This window comes from Electrona antarctica, assembly GCF_951216825.1.
Source record: "Electrona antarctica genome assembly, chromosome: 2".
Taxonomy (NCBI): domain Eukaryota; kingdom Metazoa; phylum Chordata; class Actinopteri; order Myctophiformes; family Myctophidae; genus Electrona; species Electrona antarctica.
The window spans coordinates 28,891,016-28,909,898 of NC_136807.1; the positions used below are offsets into that span (position 1 = coordinate 28,891,016).

The 18,883-nt window shown below is 44.5% G+C and overlaps 2 protein-coding genes across 2 annotated transcripts in view; both read right to left on the reverse strand.

Moving 5' to 3' along the window:
- The window catches only part of rbm38 (RNA binding motif protein 38), a 21,220-nt gene extending 15,241 nt beyond the window's left edge, over positions 1 to 5,979 (reverse strand). Inside the window, exons 1-2 of the mRNA XM_079491538.1 lie at positions 5,418 to 5,979; positions 1,120 to 1,243 (exon numbers count right to left, since the gene is read on the reverse strand). Of these exons, the coding sequence (XP_079347664.1) occupies positions 1,120 to 1,243; positions 5,418 to 5,645 (352 nt within the window). The 5' untranslated portion in view covers positions 5,646 to 5,979. The remainder of the gene's footprint in view (positions 1 to 1,119; positions 1,244 to 5,417) is intronic.
- Positions 5,980 to 8,380: 2,401 nt separating this feature from the next.
- LOC306914537 (nuclear receptor coactivator 3-like) overlaps positions 8,381 to 18,883 on the reverse strand; it is an 85,093-nt gene continuing 74,590 nt past the window's right edge. Inside the window, exons 18-23 of the mRNA XM_079491607.1 lie at positions 17,917 to 18,240; positions 16,845 to 16,946; positions 15,746 to 15,998; positions 14,277 to 14,454; positions 12,882 to 13,086; positions 8,381 to 12,540 (exon numbers count right to left, since the gene is read on the reverse strand). Coding sequence (XP_079347733.1) covers positions 12,529 to 12,540; positions 12,882 to 13,086; positions 14,277 to 14,454; positions 15,746 to 15,998; positions 16,845 to 16,946; positions 17,917 to 18,240 — 1,074 coding nt within the window. The 3' untranslated portion in view covers positions 8,381 to 12,528. The remainder of the gene's footprint in view (positions 12,541 to 12,881; positions 13,087 to 14,276; positions 14,455 to 15,745; positions 15,999 to 16,844; positions 16,947 to 17,916; positions 18,241 to 18,883) is intronic.

Here is an 18,883-nt window from a genome sequence, read left to right on the forward strand (position 1 = left end):
AGCTCACACAGTAACCTTCACTGTAATCTATGGTACTGTTAGCTCACACAGTAACAGACCTTCACTGTAATCTATGATACTGTTAGCTCACACAGTAACGTTCACTGTAATCTATGATACTGTTAGCTCACACAGTAACAGACCTTCACTGTAATCTATGATACTGTTAGCTCACACAGTAACAGACCTTCACTGTAATCTATGATACTGTTAGCTCACACAGCAACAGACCTTCAACATCACCAATCACATAAATAATCCAGTGGATACATTATTTCTCTCTTACGCATGCACACACGCAGGCACACAACTGAGTCACACGAGACGACACAGGGACAGACATTCCATTATGTAGCATTCTGTCAGTCCCACGTCGTCTTATTGTCCCCATTCTCCCTCGCTCCCTTTCTCTGCCCCCCCCCCCCCCTCTCTCTCTTTCTCACACATTTACACACACTTGATTGCTTTATTTGAATCCACAATTAAACAGTTGGAAGACTCAAATATGAGGCCTTGACTTCAACTCTTCGAATGCATTGCACCAATACAGGAGTTTGCAAACATCACAATAGAAATCATTAGTTCAGGCCGGGACGGTTAGCTCAACCGTCTGGGTACCTAGGCTGCCAAGACAGCCGGACGGCGTGCCGTGGGTTCGACTCCCGTGTCACTCCCCATCTCTCTCCCCCTTTCCTGTCTGTCTACTGTTCACTATCAATAAAGGCATAAAAAGCCCCAAAACAAAAAAAACAGTAGTTCAGTGGTCAACAATAAAGGCTCAAGGATCAACACAGACACAACGTGAGCACTAATTTGCAAGTTGCTTGGCTTTGCTCTTAGAGAAGCACATGTCCATAGCTTGATTATTAACCACCTGTGCATTTTCTTCCTCAAGGTTGTCACACCAAACCGTGTCAGCAGCTGTCCTGTCCTGTCCTACGCTACACTGCTGAGTGGAGGTGTGACTGACAACGTGCATGGCCTGCGACAGCTGTGACTGTGTGTTTATTTGTGTCCTCGCACTGCATGGCACCAACACAGCTCTCCAAGCATGCAGTCGATGAGAGATGACAGTGCTTGGAATGTTGTTATTGTGTGCGTGTGCGCGTGTAGACTCACCGGTGTGAGATCTGCGGGGTTTGGCTCCCAGGTACGCCAGATTGACGTTGGCCTTCCTGCCGTCGATGATGGGGTTGGGGTCCTTGCATGCCCGTTCCGCTGCCCCTCTGCCCACCATAGTGACCTGTTGACAACAGAGCAGCAGTGTTAGGTTGTTTTAGTTTGACTTATTGGATCTTAAAGCTACCATACAGTAAAGTGCTAGGTGTTCATTTGGCAACACGTTCTATATGCACACGTCACACTCACACACCTGGACATGATGCCTGTCATGGCCACACTAGCAGCCAGCCACTTGCACTTTAATCATAATCATTTTTGCATCTCTGCCCCGTATAAAAAACAAGTTCCTTGTATGAACCTCATACTTTGTAATAAAGAGTTCTGAATCCAGTCTCTCTAACGCATATGTGGGATTTTGGAACACCCTTTTAAGCAGAGGAGAGGAACATGTGTGTGTAGGAGTATTGATCTATAGGTGTTGTTCCTACTCCCACACTCCACTCCGTCTCTGGGGGTGTAGTGTGGGAGTGGGAGGCTCCAGAGAAACTCTGACTGGAACCTTGACCTGAGGGGGTATTTCAGGAGTGATTCGTGAGCACTGAGCGGTGTGGTAAAGGCTATGCAACCTGAAAATGCACATGAGAGGGAGAGGGAGATTGGGGTCTTATTGTGTGAAAGATTTTACAACAGATCCCAATTCCTATATGGATATAGTTTCGTAAAATAGTCTTCCCTCCTTTCCCCACCTGATGGAGAGGAAAGGAATCGGTTGGAATAACGTGTTCCTTCCACACGCTACGTCCTACCAGGGAAACTCCCCCCTGACAGGTGAAAAGAAGAGGCCTGCTCACTCCTCATTCATTGAAGAAACCTTGAGCTCAGTGCGGGGCTCTCCCCAGGTTGGCAGAGGGAGAGTAGCGCCCAGGATTACAGGTTAGGCAATTGCCACCAGGTGAAAAATGGGATTACAAAATCATGGGATTAAAAACAAGAAAAAACAAATCGGTGAAAATAGCTGATCAACAATCTCACAGCGCATTGTGGCACTTTGTGAGTGTATAGATTGGCTATTTCTGGCAAAGATATTCTTTATAGAGCAGTGGGTCTTCAGCAGGGGGTTCGGGACCCCTAGGGGGTCCTCAGAGTTACTACAAGGGGACCGCTAAATCTTTGTGTGATACAGTGTTTTTTATTATTTTTAACCACTGTCTGGAACCCTAGCATCCCTATATTCTGGGTAGATCTGCTAGTTTTGGTGAAGAGTTGGTTTGGTGTAGACTGTAGAGGGGAAAAAAGAGCAGACCAAGTACAAAGCCAAAGGTCAAGTTTACTAAATATTTAGGGTTTAAGTGGTTTCAACATGAATCCAACTGATAATAGGAAAGACCATGTGTAAATGGATACACAACACTGATGATAGTACTGTCAAATAAGCTATATGAAGTCTATGAGCAGTACATTTTATACGATATGTAGTGGGGGGGTCCCTGCTTCATCTTTCTCTCATAAGAGGTCCTTGCCTTGGGCTGAAACACGTTAAAGACCCATAGAGGGAAGAAAGGAGGGGGCCTAGTATTCACTCCTGGTGGACTCCATAGTCAACTAAGTACATGTAAGTGGTTCATATATATTCCATCGCACAGCAGCGTCACTTGCTCACAAGGACTTGATCTTCACGTCTGAAGATCAGTTCTTGTGGACAAGCGACGGAGTCATACTACAGAGAATTACAATAAATTAAGCTTAAGATAGGAGTGAATGTCATTATTAAGGTATAAGTGCAGTCACACCACGTTCTGTTATTAGTTATTACATGAGGCGAGACAGAGCAGAACGCTACGACCGGATATCACACTAAAGCGCTCGTTCTCTTCAACCACCACGGTGCTGCTCTCGATTTCAATTCGCAGCATCAGACTCTGGAGTCTCGTGCAAACACTGGTTTGCGGGTGACTGTGTTTTTCAAGAGGCACTCGGTGCTGGGTGTGAATTCTAGCCTGCATGCTGCAGGAAGTCAGGGGTGAAGTGGAGAACTGCCCGAGTGGAGAACAGAAAAACATATACTACTAGAGACCATCTTGCGATGGGATCACACCAGGTGCAATGAAACACATGACATGAGAGAAGTGGCTTCAGTGATAGAGGTCTGTGCTAGATGTATAATACAATATGCCCGACCATCCTTGTATGGTCAACTTTTAACCTATGTTAGTATTGACAATACAGCATGATTATGTGTTGGGCGGTTACCTAAACCGCCCAGTGAGGAATACATTATGTTGTCTTATTATGATTGGGATATGTAACCTTATTTCCAGTACATTATGTTGTTCATCCTATGTGATTCACCTAAGAGCCAAGATGTATTTTAGGCCTGATGGTATTGTTTATGGTAAAACTTGTCCTTGTAACATGACAGCATAACCATGGTATGCTCGTGGCAGAACAACAGCCATGTGCGTACTCAATGTACATCTCCCCTGTATTCTATTAAAGCACCAATACACACACACACACACACACACACACACACACACCACCTTCTAGTAGTGCCTCTGACACTTTTAATTCCTATTACTGATTGACTGTGAATTCCACCACACCAGTAATAATTATGTGTAAGCTGTAGTCTATTTGGTTTAACCACTTAAACCCTTTATAATTAGTTGAGGGGCCTAGTTTTCCTCTACAAATCTTGTCACCTAAACAAAAAACAATCTACAGGGTCATAACATGTCGTACCTCAACATGCCACTGATATTCTAATCCTAATGCAGTGGTTCTCAAAATTGGGTCGAGGGACCCCTAGGGGGTCCACAATGAATAAGAGGAACAGTTTAACCGCTTCAACCCTTTTTTTGAAAAATCCAGACGAACCTTCTCTTATGGGGGTCCCTGGCTACAAAATTACTTCATGTGGTGGTCTGCGACCCAATAATACACATCAATTTGGAGGTTTTTCCACGTGAAAATGTCACATCGGCTATACAAAGATCAACAATTCAACATGGCCATGGAACAGACTGAGGGAGTTTTCTTTGTCTTCAGTGTAACTCAGAATTGTGTGCCATAGTGGAGTGATCAACTCCACTATGGCACAGGGAGGTGGGTGGGGGGAGTTGGGGGTTGCTTTCCCAATGAAACAACGTAACTGAGGCCTTATCTCACAGCCCCAACTGGCATGTCACACCTCTGTGAGCAAAGACTACCTTCTGCTGACACACACACACACACACACACACACACACACACACACACACACACACACACACACACACACACACACACACACACAAATGACATGACAATCTATTCACAGCTGCAGCAGGCTTTTCATTATGTACTTATGTGTATGTTGACAAAGGACAACAGAAACAGAGTTTGTGTGTGTGTGTGTGTGTGTGTGTGTGTGTGTGTGTGTGTGTGTGTGTGTGTGTGTGTGTGTGTGTGTGTGTGTGTGTGTGTGTGTGTGTGTTCCAAAGGGACCAGAATATATAATTGATGGGCCCCTTTTAATAAATACCCTCCACTACTAATGTGGCTGCTATCTGACACTGTGCATATGGTTGTTGTCTGTGTACAGAGTTACAGTGTCTACACCCTCCAAGGACCACAGTCTGGAGATAACTTTCACCTCCAGTCTGTGAGGCATGGATTAGGGCAGCAAAAGCACATTGTGTCATAATTGAATAGAATAAAAATAAGACAATACTTAGCTCTATTCTACGAGTGACTGCTAATATGCTATCCTTGTTAGGATAACAAGACATCTATGGCATCTGGACCTTTGGTTTGGCATTGCATAATACTGAATGCTAATTTGGCAAAATGTTAATTGGCTATTGCACTCCTCCAGTCCATGCCGTGTCCACAATCACCACAGCATGGTCGTATTTACGTCACCGATAGTGTCGCTATAATAGAATGGCAGGTCTACAAGCTACATGCGCTGCATGTTGAGGCTTTGTGAGCTTAATGTAGATCGACTATTTTCGGCAGCGACACCATTGTGCGGAGGAGTAGGCTAGCTATTAATGAAAGAAAGAAAGAAAGAAAGAAAGAAAGAAAGAAAGAAAGAAAGAAAGAAATTGTGAAATGGGATGGGACTTTTCTGCACAATGAGTAGCCTACATTTTGATGCCGATACTCCTATACTTTTAAGTAGTAGGCCTACATTTTGAATAGGCCTACGGGACTTCTACATAGTGTATGCATGACCTAAATTGCGATACTTTTACTAAAGTAAAACATGTGAGTACTTGTTCCACTTTCATCACCAGGCAGTAGGTACTCACAAAGCCATATCCTCGTGATTTGCCGGTCTGTCTGTCTGTGATAACGACGGCCTCGTCGATGTCGCCGAAACTCTGGAAGTATTTCCGAAGCGACGCGTTGTTGGTGTGATAGGGGAGCCCCCCCACGAAGATCTTCGTAAAGGTCGTGTCCTCCTTCTCTATGGTGGTGGGATGCATCTCTAACGAGCCCCCCACGAGCTGACCGGCTAAAAACATGGGGGAATTCATTCAGTTAAGATTTAAAAAAAAAAAAAAAAAAAAAAAGACACGATCGGTCCGGATCGAGTCCACGCAGTTTTCAGGTGGTCGTCAGAAAGTTATAGATCCCCAAGTAACGTGAATAACTTGTTTTCCCCCCGGTGTAACCAAGCTCCGCTCCGACTGCTCCGACTTAATACTGTTATCGTCCGTGGCTAAATAATAATTGTAAACCGAACTGGAAACAGGACCGACCTTTAAGTATTTGAGCATACGCCGTATGTTAAGCTCAGCTGTCCCCCTGCCCTGACAGGTGTGTTGAAGCCCCCCTGCCCCCTCTCTCTCGCTCCTCTTTTGTCCAATAAACGTGCGGAGCGTCTCTCTCTCTCTCTCTCTCTCTCGTCGGTCCCACCCTACACGCAGATATCACGACTGTAGGAGCACAGAGCAGCTGTCCCACCCATTCAGCTGCTCCCACACGCCACACCACACCACAGTCGTGAATATCTGCGTGATACACACACACACACACACACACACACACACACACACACACACACACACACACACACACACACACACACACGCACGCGCACACGCACACACACGCGCGCGCATCATTAATTTATTATGCTACTAGTAGCCTACTACACTTAACACTTCTATTAGTCTATAATATATTATTTAATTTATTCGCTTTCTTGTCAGCATTGGAACTTGGACCCCACCCCCCTTTGTTTCCCCCCCTCACTGTATGTTTCTTTTCCCTTTTTACCTCCTTTATGATGAATTCCTGTTCTGTTCTGTTCTTTGGCTATATAGAGGTGTCTATCTGTACGTCTCTAAATGTTTTGATGAATTGAACAAGGTGGACCCTCTTGTAAACAAGTGTAATGCTTTATTGGGTCGTCCACTCACAGTTAACAGTCTTTGCATTGAGTTGTGCTTGAAATGTACTGTAATTCTGCAAACTGTTAATACATATTTCAATCAATCAATCAACTAGGCTACTATAGTACAGCATCAGTGGTGGTGTACAGTACTGAAGTAGCCTACTTGAGTCTGAGTGTCAACAGTTAGAATACTCCTGGTCAAATAGGCTATAACTCAACTCAGTCATATTTGTACTGGAGTTACTGGAAGCTAAATGTAGCCTATTCTGTCCACCACTGCATAGTAGCCTATATAAATCAGCTCATATGCTATGCACTGAGGGTGAGGGGGGCAGGGCTCAAACCCAAGAAAAGGGCACATGTGGGAGGTGGTCTTTTTATTTTGTGGGGTCCGTGACGTCCCTTGTATCACACACCAGAAATATAGCGGCCTACATTGGATGTCTTATGGAGCAAGATGTTACACAATAACTTGGCCCATGTCATTGGACAGTAAAATAAGCAATACATTGCTTATTATTAGTCTCATTTCATGAAAATAATGAGAATGATGGCCAGTAGCTATAGGCTACAAAGAGAAATGTTCATTATTCTTCATTACAATACTAATGATCAAATTACAATTGTTTCAAATTATGACATTCAAAATAAAGTGCTATGGGTCAGAAAGGGGGAGTGGGGCAGTCAGGGCACTTAACATCTATGCATCAAGTGAACAGTGAAACTAACTGACTGATGGCATTAATATGGGCTAAAAGGCTGTGTGTGTGTGTGTGTGTGTGTGTGTGTGTGTGTGTGTGTGTGTGTGTGTGTGTGTGTGTGTGTGTGTGTGTGTGTGTGTGTGTGTGTGTGTGTGTGTGTGACCAAAAGGAAGGTGAGGAAACTGGGATGAGTGAAGACAACAGGCGTGAGGCCTGTTGCCTGTTGTCTTCACTTCTATTGTTTACTGCACCTGTGAGAGGTGCAGTAAACAATAGACCAGGAAACACACATGATGAAAGGTAAACAGATGGGCTAATGACAATGACCTGACCTGTCATGTCTCCTAAGGCCTAATTTATATTATAGAACTTTGTGTTTTTTTAACTGTTATTTTTTCTTCTTATAACTTCTATTGATGTAATAGTATGCTGCTTCTTGATGATATTTCTTTTTTTTACCAACAATTTATATGTATGAATGTATGGCAACTGGACCTGTTGAACTGAACAAACTTCCACTTGGAGGAAAAGTAAGCATGACACCAGTATACCACCATCTCACCATCACTGGGTTTCAGTATCAAAGACCACTTATAACCCGTCCGACGTCCGCCCCACCCCCTCCTGTTTGTGCGCACACACGCACACACACACACACACACACACACACACACACACACACACACACACACACACACACACACACACACACACCCCCTCTGGAATGCTGGTTCTCGCAGACTTCAGTCTCCTCATTATCATAATACTCAGATGAGAAGAACCTTCAATCTGTCAATCTCACACATCTTGAAAGGCTCAGCGACACATTTCAAAGACATTTGGCCTACTGTAAAGTGGTAACGCGTCAATGTGAACAGTTCCACATTCACTTTCAGTGCACTTTCTTTGTAGCGACAATAACATACTTGCATGTAAAAAATAAAATAATAACCCAAAGACATTGTAATGTTTAAATATAAATTTGTATTTACATCAATATTAACATCAAGAAATAAGGTACGAAAAAATGCCATAGTAATTTACATCCTGTAATAACTGTATGACTGTATATTTACCCCATGGGTTTAATTTCCAGCTTTTCTTTTTTCATTAGATCCAATAATGCTTTTTCTTTTCTTTCGTACTTTTTCTTTTTTTTTCAGGGGGGGGGGGGGGGGGGATATGGAAACAGACAAGTGTTCCTTTCAATATTCAATATTTGTAGATTATTCCATTTGCTTTTCTTCATTGAACATAAAATAAATCCTTAAAAAAGAAGAGAAACACCACTCCAAACCTTTTTCCTGGCGTGAAACCAGAAGCCCCCCCCCCTCTTCCCCCACATTCTCTTGTGAAGTCATATTTTGGAGCATATCATATCTCAACTGGCCATAAGAGTAGGGCTGGGCGATATGGATAGAATATATATCACATAATATCACATATATTTATCGACCAAATACCTCAATATCGATATTGTTACAACAACATAATATTGTGACAATCTCTAATTTCCATTTTTCGGGGGCAACATTTTTGAAGTCTTTTAAAAGAATCAAATACAGCTTAAATGATTAAAACCAGGAAATGACAACATTTATGCCATATCACAATATCCAAAATCCCAGACAATATTTAGTCTCGTATCATGATATAGATGTCGATATGTCAATATATTGCCCAGCCCTATATGAAAGAAGAGAAGAGAAAGTATCACAAACCAAAGTCAAAGCACCTCAGCAGAACCAGACTTGTGTCTATTCTATGTCATATGGATGGGAATAGATTAGAATAATAAGCGTTATAAATTATGTGCAACAGAAAAAATGCACACATGAATACTTGCACCATCTACATCAGGAACCTTTTCTATATGTTGCACGTAATGACAACAAACAAACACAAGCAGAAACAATAATCTTTGGATTGAGCATGTCTTCAAAAGGTAGATTTCTCAAACAAAACAAAACAAACAGCTTAACAGACAACTGAACAAAAATAAAGGCAAACTCATATGTCAACAAAAACAATGTAAAATATTCAACATGATGAGTCATTATGTCCACTTGTTAACAAGCACAAAAAAAACTCAACACTCATGGAGACCATGAGACTGGAAATCAACCCTATTGCATAAACATGCAGTGGGGTTGATTTCCATAGTGTCACTATGTGGCTGGAATGAAGCTAACAGTGTTGGTCGCCACCAAGAACTGATTATTGGATGGGTGATGGCTGATTTCAGCAGTCGAAATGGTTTTGTGCATTTGGTTAATCGAAGCACAAACATTCAGGGCTGTCATGACAAGTCTGGTATCTGCCTTGTGTTTTATTTGTTCAGCGTAACATGCTCAATTTCAGGGCAGACCACAGCCAAGGTTTTGGGTCTAAAGTACTCTTTTATTTCCCCTGCAGCAAATACTACTTTCCATGCCTTGGTGTAATTATGTGGTAGTAGGTAGCCACGAGGAAACAAATGATACACAAGTCAGATACCAGACCTGCCATGACAGAGCCCTGTCTCGTTCCTGAATGTTTGTGTGGGTGACTGATTTATTCGGTACACATCAATGCACAACAGGTGTGTAGTCACACCTAGCTCTGTTGACTCAGGCCAGTTGTGTCTGAGTTCTTATTAATTCAGCCTTACCATCCCACACTGATTTGATTCAAAATCAGTTCTTGACGGTGAGCAACACATGGTGCTACAGAGTATGAATGAAGCTTAACACCAGCCAGGGCTGAAAGTCCTTCCAAGGAGAATCTATCAGCTCTGTCAAGTCACTATCAAGTAGCAAAAGACAAGAACAGTAAGTCTCAGAGCTCATTTATACTTCTTCATACAACCCTATTCTTTGACAAAAATGCCGTGTTTTGTCGGACAACACACAGGTCATGTGATGAAGTGTTGTGAAACTGAAGTTGTACATAGGAGGTTCAGTCTAGAAATAACACACACACACACACACACACACACACACACACACACACACACACACACACACACACACACACACACACACACACACACACACACACACACACACACACACACACACACACACACGCCCCCTATAGGAGCCTAACACAATCATGTGTCTACTCTTTTATATAGGCATCTTTTGTCTGTTTTTTTCTCTCAATCGATTAGTAAAATAAAATAAAATAAAATAAAAATAAAAACAACATGTTTGTCTAACTATAACATATAGTTAAGCCAAGGTCCTTGGGAAAAAAAAGAAGGACATTTATGGTTTGACAATCACAAATTATTATAAAGAAAAGTGCTTTCTGGGAGAATGAAAGTGGCAGTATTAATTTTCTAAAAGCAACCTAACATGTATTGATAAAAGGAGGCCCTCTTTTTTCCACCAACGGTTGAAGTAGTGAAAATAAAAGCTGTATTGACCTATGACAATAAGAAAATTACACTTTAAATATCAAGCCTTACAATCTGTGCAAAAACAGTATGTGACCTACAAAAGCATATATATATTTATATATAGTACATTTTGAAGCATATTTACAATTCGTATTCACAGACAAAAGAAAAAAATCAAAACAAGACTTGGTAACTAATACTGCAGTACCGTCACTTTGAGTAAATGATGCTTAAATGTTGTCCTTGGAGGAAAGTCAAGAGGAAGGGTTATTGCTAGAAATCTGCATACATACATTAAATTCTGACTGACACTTTCTTTTACAGTGTAAATTACTATAGGTGACAGTTTAACAATTCGCAACTAATTAAATTTGCAGTGGTAACATTACACATTGTTGTAAAACAGCCAAAATATATTTTTTATGAGTTTGCTTTCAAAAATTTCACCTCAAATCTAAAACAGTCACTTTATAAATTGTATAAATAGCACAGGTACTTAACATGTACCTTAAGAGAGGTCCGTCTGTTTCAAGCGTCCATTTTCAGAGGGTTTAAAAATGAGTATACTGTTAATGTGTCCAATTACCTATAATAAAGGAATACACTGTAGAAGAGAGTGTTGGATAAAATCTGTGCTTACTGCCTTTCCACTGGTCACTCAATTATAACAAAGATCACCACGTTTTCCAATTAATAGTCCATTATTCTCAGAGGAGAAAAAACATGGGAGAGGGGAACTCAAAAATAAAACCGTAAATATTTGACGTTATGCATTAGTTCTTGGATAAAAGGCCTCTAATGACCACGAAATATTGCCACAATCCTTTCAAACGAGGGCCTTTCCTTAAGCATAGTTCAGACCAAAGATTCACGACAAGACAAAACCATTTTAAGCCTGATCTTTACTTCGTTGTACACCGGTGTCGTCCATGGAAAATAGCCCACCTACAGTATGAGCTCACAAGGCGCCGCGGATGCGATTCGTTGTGAGCTTGTATAGGTCTACGAGATCCAATTTCCGGCACTCGACGCCGTTGTGCGACGGAGCATACATTTACGCATTATTAGAATGTTGTAGAGAAAAATCGCAGCGGTCTGAATTACCCTTTAAAGTGCAAACACAGCCTACAAGTATCTCTGACGTACCGTGGCCATAGCATGGCGGAGGACCGTGTGTGTGCTACTGTTTAATGACATTCTCATGAGCATTGGAGCTTTGACTTTTAGTCATGTTTATAATCCTGGTTGACCTGGTACAAATCCACCATGACACTGGTGTGTACAGAGTGGTCCTCCAGCGCCAGCACGTGAGATACTGGCGAAACAAACATCCCGCGATGCTCTGAAACAGGAAGGGAATTGACCACAGCTTCATGGTACTATCGACAAAGAGGACGATGTCACCATGTTTAAGAGTCTGTGATCCCACATCGTTCTCAAGCACGTTTCCACTTCCTTCCTTCGGTTTGGTCCAGCAAGTGGCGCGTATTTTGGAACACACGAAAACCACTTGTAAAAAGAGGAATATAGAACTACATCATTCTAAGAGAGGAATTGTACAGGCGTATTTCTTACTGTTTTAAGGTGTGTGTGTGTGTGTGTGTGTGTGTGTGTGTGTGTGTGTGTGTGTGTGTGTGTGTGTGTGTGTGTGTCACAGTGTCTCTGTATTACATGAACATTATGGGATGTTCATGGGTGGTTTATGATTTTGTGTGTCATTCAGTTAGTTCGTTTTTCTTTTAGTTTTTTCAAAGGCTGGGAAAAGGTTTGCGTGTTACTGGCCTCAGGTCCAAAGGAAGAGCACTCCCCCTGCTGGAGGGAGTAGAACACTACACACAGACACACAGGTCCAGGCCTGCATACACTGCAGCACTGCATCATGTCATTTCTCTGAATGGGGATCACAGTATGTGAGGCAGATGTCTGCATTATGTCATTCAGCAGTATTTCTGGGAGGAGAGAGAGAGAGAGAGAGAGAGAGAGAGAGAGAGAGAGAGAAAGAGAGAGAGAAATTACGAGTTAGTGAGTGTGACATATAGGGAAGACTGAGGCATTTTAGAGGTTTATTTTTTTAACTGAGATATTATAGATTGGCTATTTTTGCACAGCACTGTTGTACGAGTATAGAATAGGGCTTAAAAAAATCAATTTTACTTTTCTTGCGTTGATGGATTTAAGAAAAATGTTCTTGGTTATTCGATTCATCAAAAAAAGTAATCGATAGAACAATCGCTATGAAGACAATGGATAGTAGGTGCAGCCCTAACGGACTCCCTTTCCAGCTGCGTACCTGGTCAGGCCCCATAGGCATTCGTCCCATCACCATCGAGTTCATGCCCATCTGACCTCCCATCTGGCCCATGTGCGCCGCCCCGCCATTGGCCGGCATGCCGCCATTCATCATCATGCCCCCGTACTGGCCTGGGTTCCCCTGCTGGGCGAACTGCTGCTGGCCTGGGGCGCCCTGCTGCCCAAACTGCTGCTGGGCATAGGAGCTGGCCAGGGGAAGAGAACACACCAAGAGAAATGACACGGAGACCTACATAAAATACATTCCACCCTCCCTGACACAAATATTAATACCGAGTATAGATTAGAACAGTGCTATTCACGCTGTGGATCACGACCCATAAGTGGGTCGTCACAGCAGGGATCATGGTGGCATGGCAAACGGATAATCACATGCAAGCATTTCTTTAAATTATTTATATTGACACAAATGTATGGCAAGCTGTGTTTAGTTTCCTTTAAATACAATTCAATTTGTGAAAACAGATATTACGTACCGTATACACATAAATCTGAACATGGGAATAATCTATTGATGAACAAGTATACTGTAGAGAAATTTGAATTATTTATATATGCATTTGTATGAGAATGAATTGCTTATTTTAGTGGGCAAAATATTATGTGGGTCCTGGCTGGGCCAAAAGTATGTCCACAGGTGGATCTCAGTATGGACACATTCAATGAGTGTTGGCCAAATCTGTCAATCCGGCACACGTTTGATGGAACAGGACTCCCCTGCAGTGCTCTCGCTACATATACGCGCAGTACGCACTGCGCGTAGGGCAACAAGCCGAGGGAGGCAATAAAACGTGCCAAAAAGTGCCAAGCCGACCCTTAGAATAACAATTTTCTCCACGGCTCCGCTGCGAATAACGAGCGGCCATGTGTGCGTCCTCTCGTCGGGAGGGGGGGGGCAGCACAAATATTCTACGAGTAGGGCAATCAAATGGTCAGCTACGTCCCTGCTCCCCTGCGTAATATGTTGATTTTACAGGGCTCGCCGACGAGGACTGGTTGATTCGGAATGCAACCTGAACGGTGCTTGAGTCGGCAGAAGCGGACATCACACCGCCCGACACAGGCACTCGCTCGGCTAGAGGCTTGCTAGGGAGTGCCTCACGCTTTGTGCCGGTTTGCGACCTTGTACATCGTCTATTTTCACCAATACTTCTTTTTATGATTTGTACTTTATTTATTTTCACCAATACTTGAAATTACTGAAAAGATCTTTGTTTTGCTTTTTTGGGACTGTTTTTTGAAAATGTTTTGATATTATAATAGCTTAATTAAAAACAAATTGTAGTTAACAAAAAAATTAAGGGACCCATAAAATTGTGTCTGCAACCCACTGTTTGGGAAACCATAAACATGCACAGCAACGTTCAACACAAACCTGCTGCGGGCCATGCCTCCCTGTGACCAGCCTTTCATGTCGGCACCCTGGTACATGGGACCACCCTGCGGGTGCTGTTGCATCATGGGGTTCTGAGGGCCCAGGCGGCCTGACATCATGGCGTTAGGAGGACTTCCTGCCGAGGGGCCAAATGACGGGTCCCCTTGTTGGCCCATCCCTGAGAACACACAACACAACACTCAGTGAGAGGAGGCTCACCTTTTAACCACTTTCACCCTGGTGGTGCCCCTGGTTTGGGCATGTCAGACATAGGCGAACAACATTTTCTAAAATAGTAGAACTGTTTTTGCACATGACATGCAATAATCTGGAGGGGTGTGGACTGGAGTGTTACATTTAACACCCCTAATTAAAAACACTGATATCCTAATGACTTGGACTCCTAATGACTTGGATTTTAAAACATTTAAGGGAGATTAATTAGTCAAGTTGTGAGTCCTTCTGCAGCTTTGGCCTGGACAGGTTTCCAGGCCAAAGGTGCAGAATAAATCAAATAAATGTCTCTGAACACATTACAGATTATCTGTCAAGGAGACACACAAGAGACAATAGGATTGGATTGGGAATGGATACACTCAGCTCTCCGACAAAACCATGTCTATAGCCATGCAAGTATGTTATAACTATGTTTTCTATATTTCATATTCTAAATTCTAAAATCGGATCAGGCTTTGCTCTGAACTACACGTTTTGCAATACACAAACTCGCCACAAGGGAGCAGCAGTAGCAACAAGAATTCTGTGTCCCAGTAACATAAAAAATGGTGAATGTGAAATTAATTTGCGTGTCCTTGTGGGACCCAGAAGGCTGGGGAACAAAACACAATTTGCTCCACCTGGTGTGAGGTGCAGTAGCTTAGCATTTGGCTCAGGGGAGAACAACACACTAAACACAATCTAATTAAATCAACTCCTGTCTCATAACTGTCTGCAGCACTTAAATAGGGTTCTGCGTGCAACACAGCTTAAAACAAGCTTGCTCTCCAATGCTACTGTTCCTGCCTCATCCAAGTTTAACACAGTTAACCACATGAAACCTAGCGCCCCTATTCTGAGGGCGAACATTCGTCGAAAATACGCAAATAAGCACTGTGCTGTGGAAAGCTTTCATCTCAGCAGCGGGGTGACAGGTGCTGCAGACGCATTTTGGGCAACGTTTTAGCGCTTTCAGCAGCCCTATGCTATTGCAAGTAACAGCAGTGCTATTGCAAGTAACAGGCAATAGCACCTATTTAATTTGTGGACAGAGCTTGGTGCCCAGCGCTGCAACCCCTAAAGCCTGTGAATTAAGCCGGGGATCAATGTGGGTCCGCCTTGAAATCGAAACAGTTTAGAATCACTGGTCCACACCCTCCCCAAGACAATCCAGTAGAGGTAAGCAATAATAGGGGGAATTGGCAGATTAAAATAAAAAGAAAAAAAGAAATTGAATGACCCAAGAACCTCACCATAGCTTCCTCCATATCCAAACTGCTGGGGGCCAGGTTGGCCCATGCTGGGGCCTCCCATGGGGTTGTCCATGCCACCAGGGGCCGTGACGTTCGGGGGCGGGCTGAAGCCTCCCACCGCAGCGGCGGCTGCTGCTGCCTGCTGATGTTGCTGCTGCTGCTGCATGAGCAGCATCCTCCTCTGCATTCTCATCTGATTCGTGACCATCTCTCTGTTGCGCTGGGCCATCATCTGGGAGTTCAGGAAGCCATGCTGGACGAGGAGGAGGGACACAACGTCACAACACAAGATCACAAGGGAGGTTCCTAGGTGAAAACAGGCTGTGAATTGTGTATGTGTGTCTGTGTTTTCTTTCTGATTTTACCATAACATTTCCAGATTAGTCCCACTGAGATTAAAGTCTATATAAAGCTACAACTCTGGGACTTATTCCAATGAGTGAAATGCTATTATGTTAACACAATACAAGTGGAACATCTGCAGTGGTTGGAGGTGGTTACTCCGGTGTTGTGTAGGACACCAAATGCTTGACCATGTCATTAAAGTTATTTAAAGGGATTGTGACATTAAAAAAAAACCTGAACTTTTAACATTCAGTAGATTTTCTGTGGTCTGGGGTTTTCTGGCTCAAACAAGTGCTCTGAAAGGCTTCACATGTTCAAAGTTCAGGTTGTTTGGATGTAATTGAGGTCATACAAACTAAAGAAAAACGAAAAATAAAACATGAAACCTTTAAAGCAGTTGGTCATAGACTGCTATTTTTGCAGATTGTTCTCCCCAGAATACGTATGCAAGAGTTCATGTTGTTAAGTTCCTTGTGCAGGCCTTTACAAGCTGAGTGTGCAGAAAATAGACAGGCCTTCTTTGTCCAAAACTCAGTTTGAATTTTATAAATATTCATGGGAATGAGTGTGTGTGTTTGAGTGTGTACAGGTGTTAGTCATGTACCTGTCCTCCCATGCCAGGCTGCATGCCCGGCCTCATGCCAGTGTGTTTGAGTGTGTACAGGTGTTAGTCATGTACCTGTCCTCCCATGCCAGGCTGCATGCCCGGCCTCATGCCAGTGTGTTTGAGTGTGTACAGGTGTTTGTCATGTACCTGTCCTCCCATGCCAGGCTGCATGCCCGGCCTCATGCCAGGGTTGCCTCCTCCAGGGTTCTCCATCTTCATGGCCATGCCCTGCCGCGTCTGACTCATGAACTGAGGAAGCAGAGGGAATAATCAACATAAGCTGGAAGCACAAAAGATTATATTCATTACATGTCTAAAGGCCAAACCACACCAATGGGGCGAGACACAACCAAATGGTTTTAGCATTGGTCCCAGCAGTGTGCTATATCTGGTTGCATGTCGGCGCATGGTGCATGTCGGCGCATGGTGCGTGTCGGCGCATGGTGCATGTCGGCGCATGGTGCATGTCGGCGCATGGTGCATGTCGGCGCATGGTGCATGTCGGCGCATGGTGCGTGTCGGCGCATGGTGCGTGTCGGCGCATGGTGCGTGTCGGCGCATGGTGCATGTCGGCGCATGGTGCGTGTCGGCGCATGGTGCATGTCGGCGCATGGTGCATGTCGGCGCATGGTGCATGTCGGCGCATGGTGCATGTCGGCGCATGGTGCATGTCGGCGCATGGTGCATGTCGGCGCATGGTGCATGTCGGCGCATGGTGCATGTCGGCGCATGGTGCATGTCGGCGCATGGTGCATGTCGGCGCATGGTGCATGTCGGCGCATGGTGCATGTCGGCGCATGGTGCATGTCGGCGCATGGTGCATGTTGGCGCATGGTGCATGTCGGCGCATGGTGCATGTTGGCGCATGGTGCATGTTGGCGCATGGTGCATGTCGGCGCATGGTGATTCAAGTGATTCAATTGGTTCAACTCAATGGTTGCTTGCAACTACAGTACATGCGTCTACATGCGTCTACTCGCAACCGTTTGGTTGCAAGGAGTTGCATTGCGACCCATTGGTGGGTAAAAAGCCTCTGTCCCACTCCTAATTGGTAGAGAGTGTAATGGCATATTTAAAGCTAGAAAAACTAAAATGCTCTACAAGAGGCTCAACTAAAAAGAATAATCAAAGTTGTATCTAAATAGCAGAAGTAGGTCTCTGTGGAATCCATTCATGTGGAATCCAAATGAATGAAACCAGTCTGTACTTGGAGACGTACCTGCTGGCCCTGAAGCCTCTGCTGCAGCTGGAGTCTCATGGGCTTGTTGGCGCTCATCATCCGAGGTCTCATCATGTTGGCACGGGGGTGCCCCATGCCTCCCATCCCGCCCATACCAGGGAAGCTGCCCCCCTGGCCCATTTGGGACAACATGGGCCCAAAGCTGCCCTGCTGGGGCTGGCCCTGCATGGGGTTCCCTCCGTACGCCGACTGCATAGCCATGCTCGGGGGGCCGGGGTACCCCTGCCCATACAGAGGCTTCTGGTCCAGGACCATGGAGGGGTCCTGGCCTGGGAAGGGATCCATCTGCTGCTCTCCTTGGCTCTGAGAGGAGACAAAGAGAATTTAGTGATCCCAGTCTGGCAACGTGAGACTAGTGCTTCACAGAAGCTTCCGCGTGCGTCATAGAGCGGACGTTCGGGTCTGACGTCCCGGAAAAGACGTGCTGTAATTGGCCAGTAGTCACTTGAGTGGCAGCGTGGCGTAGCGTGCCTTCCGTACTTCCACCCTCATGTCGATACATGTCGCTTCAATGAACTGCAGCGGCCAATGAGGCATCTATTTTTTTTTAAATATCTATAATCCCAGAGAGGAAAATGACTTCACTGCATTTGACCCAGCAGTGTGGGGCCTGCTCCGTGGGAGCACACATGACCCAGCAGTGTGGGGCCTGCTCCGTGGGAGCACACATGACCCAGCAGTGTGGGGCCTGCTCCGTGGGAGCACACATGACCCAGCAGTGTGGGGCCTGCTCCGTGGGAGCACACATGACCCAGCAGTGTGGGGCCTGCTCCGTGGGAGCACACATGACCCAGCAGTGTGGGGCCTGCTCCGTGGGAGCACACATGACCCAGCAGTGTGGGGCCTGCTCTGTGGGAGCACACATGACCCAGCAGTGTGGGGCCTGCTCCGTGGGAGCACACATGACCCAGCAGTGTGGGGCCTGCTCCGTGGGAGCACACATGAC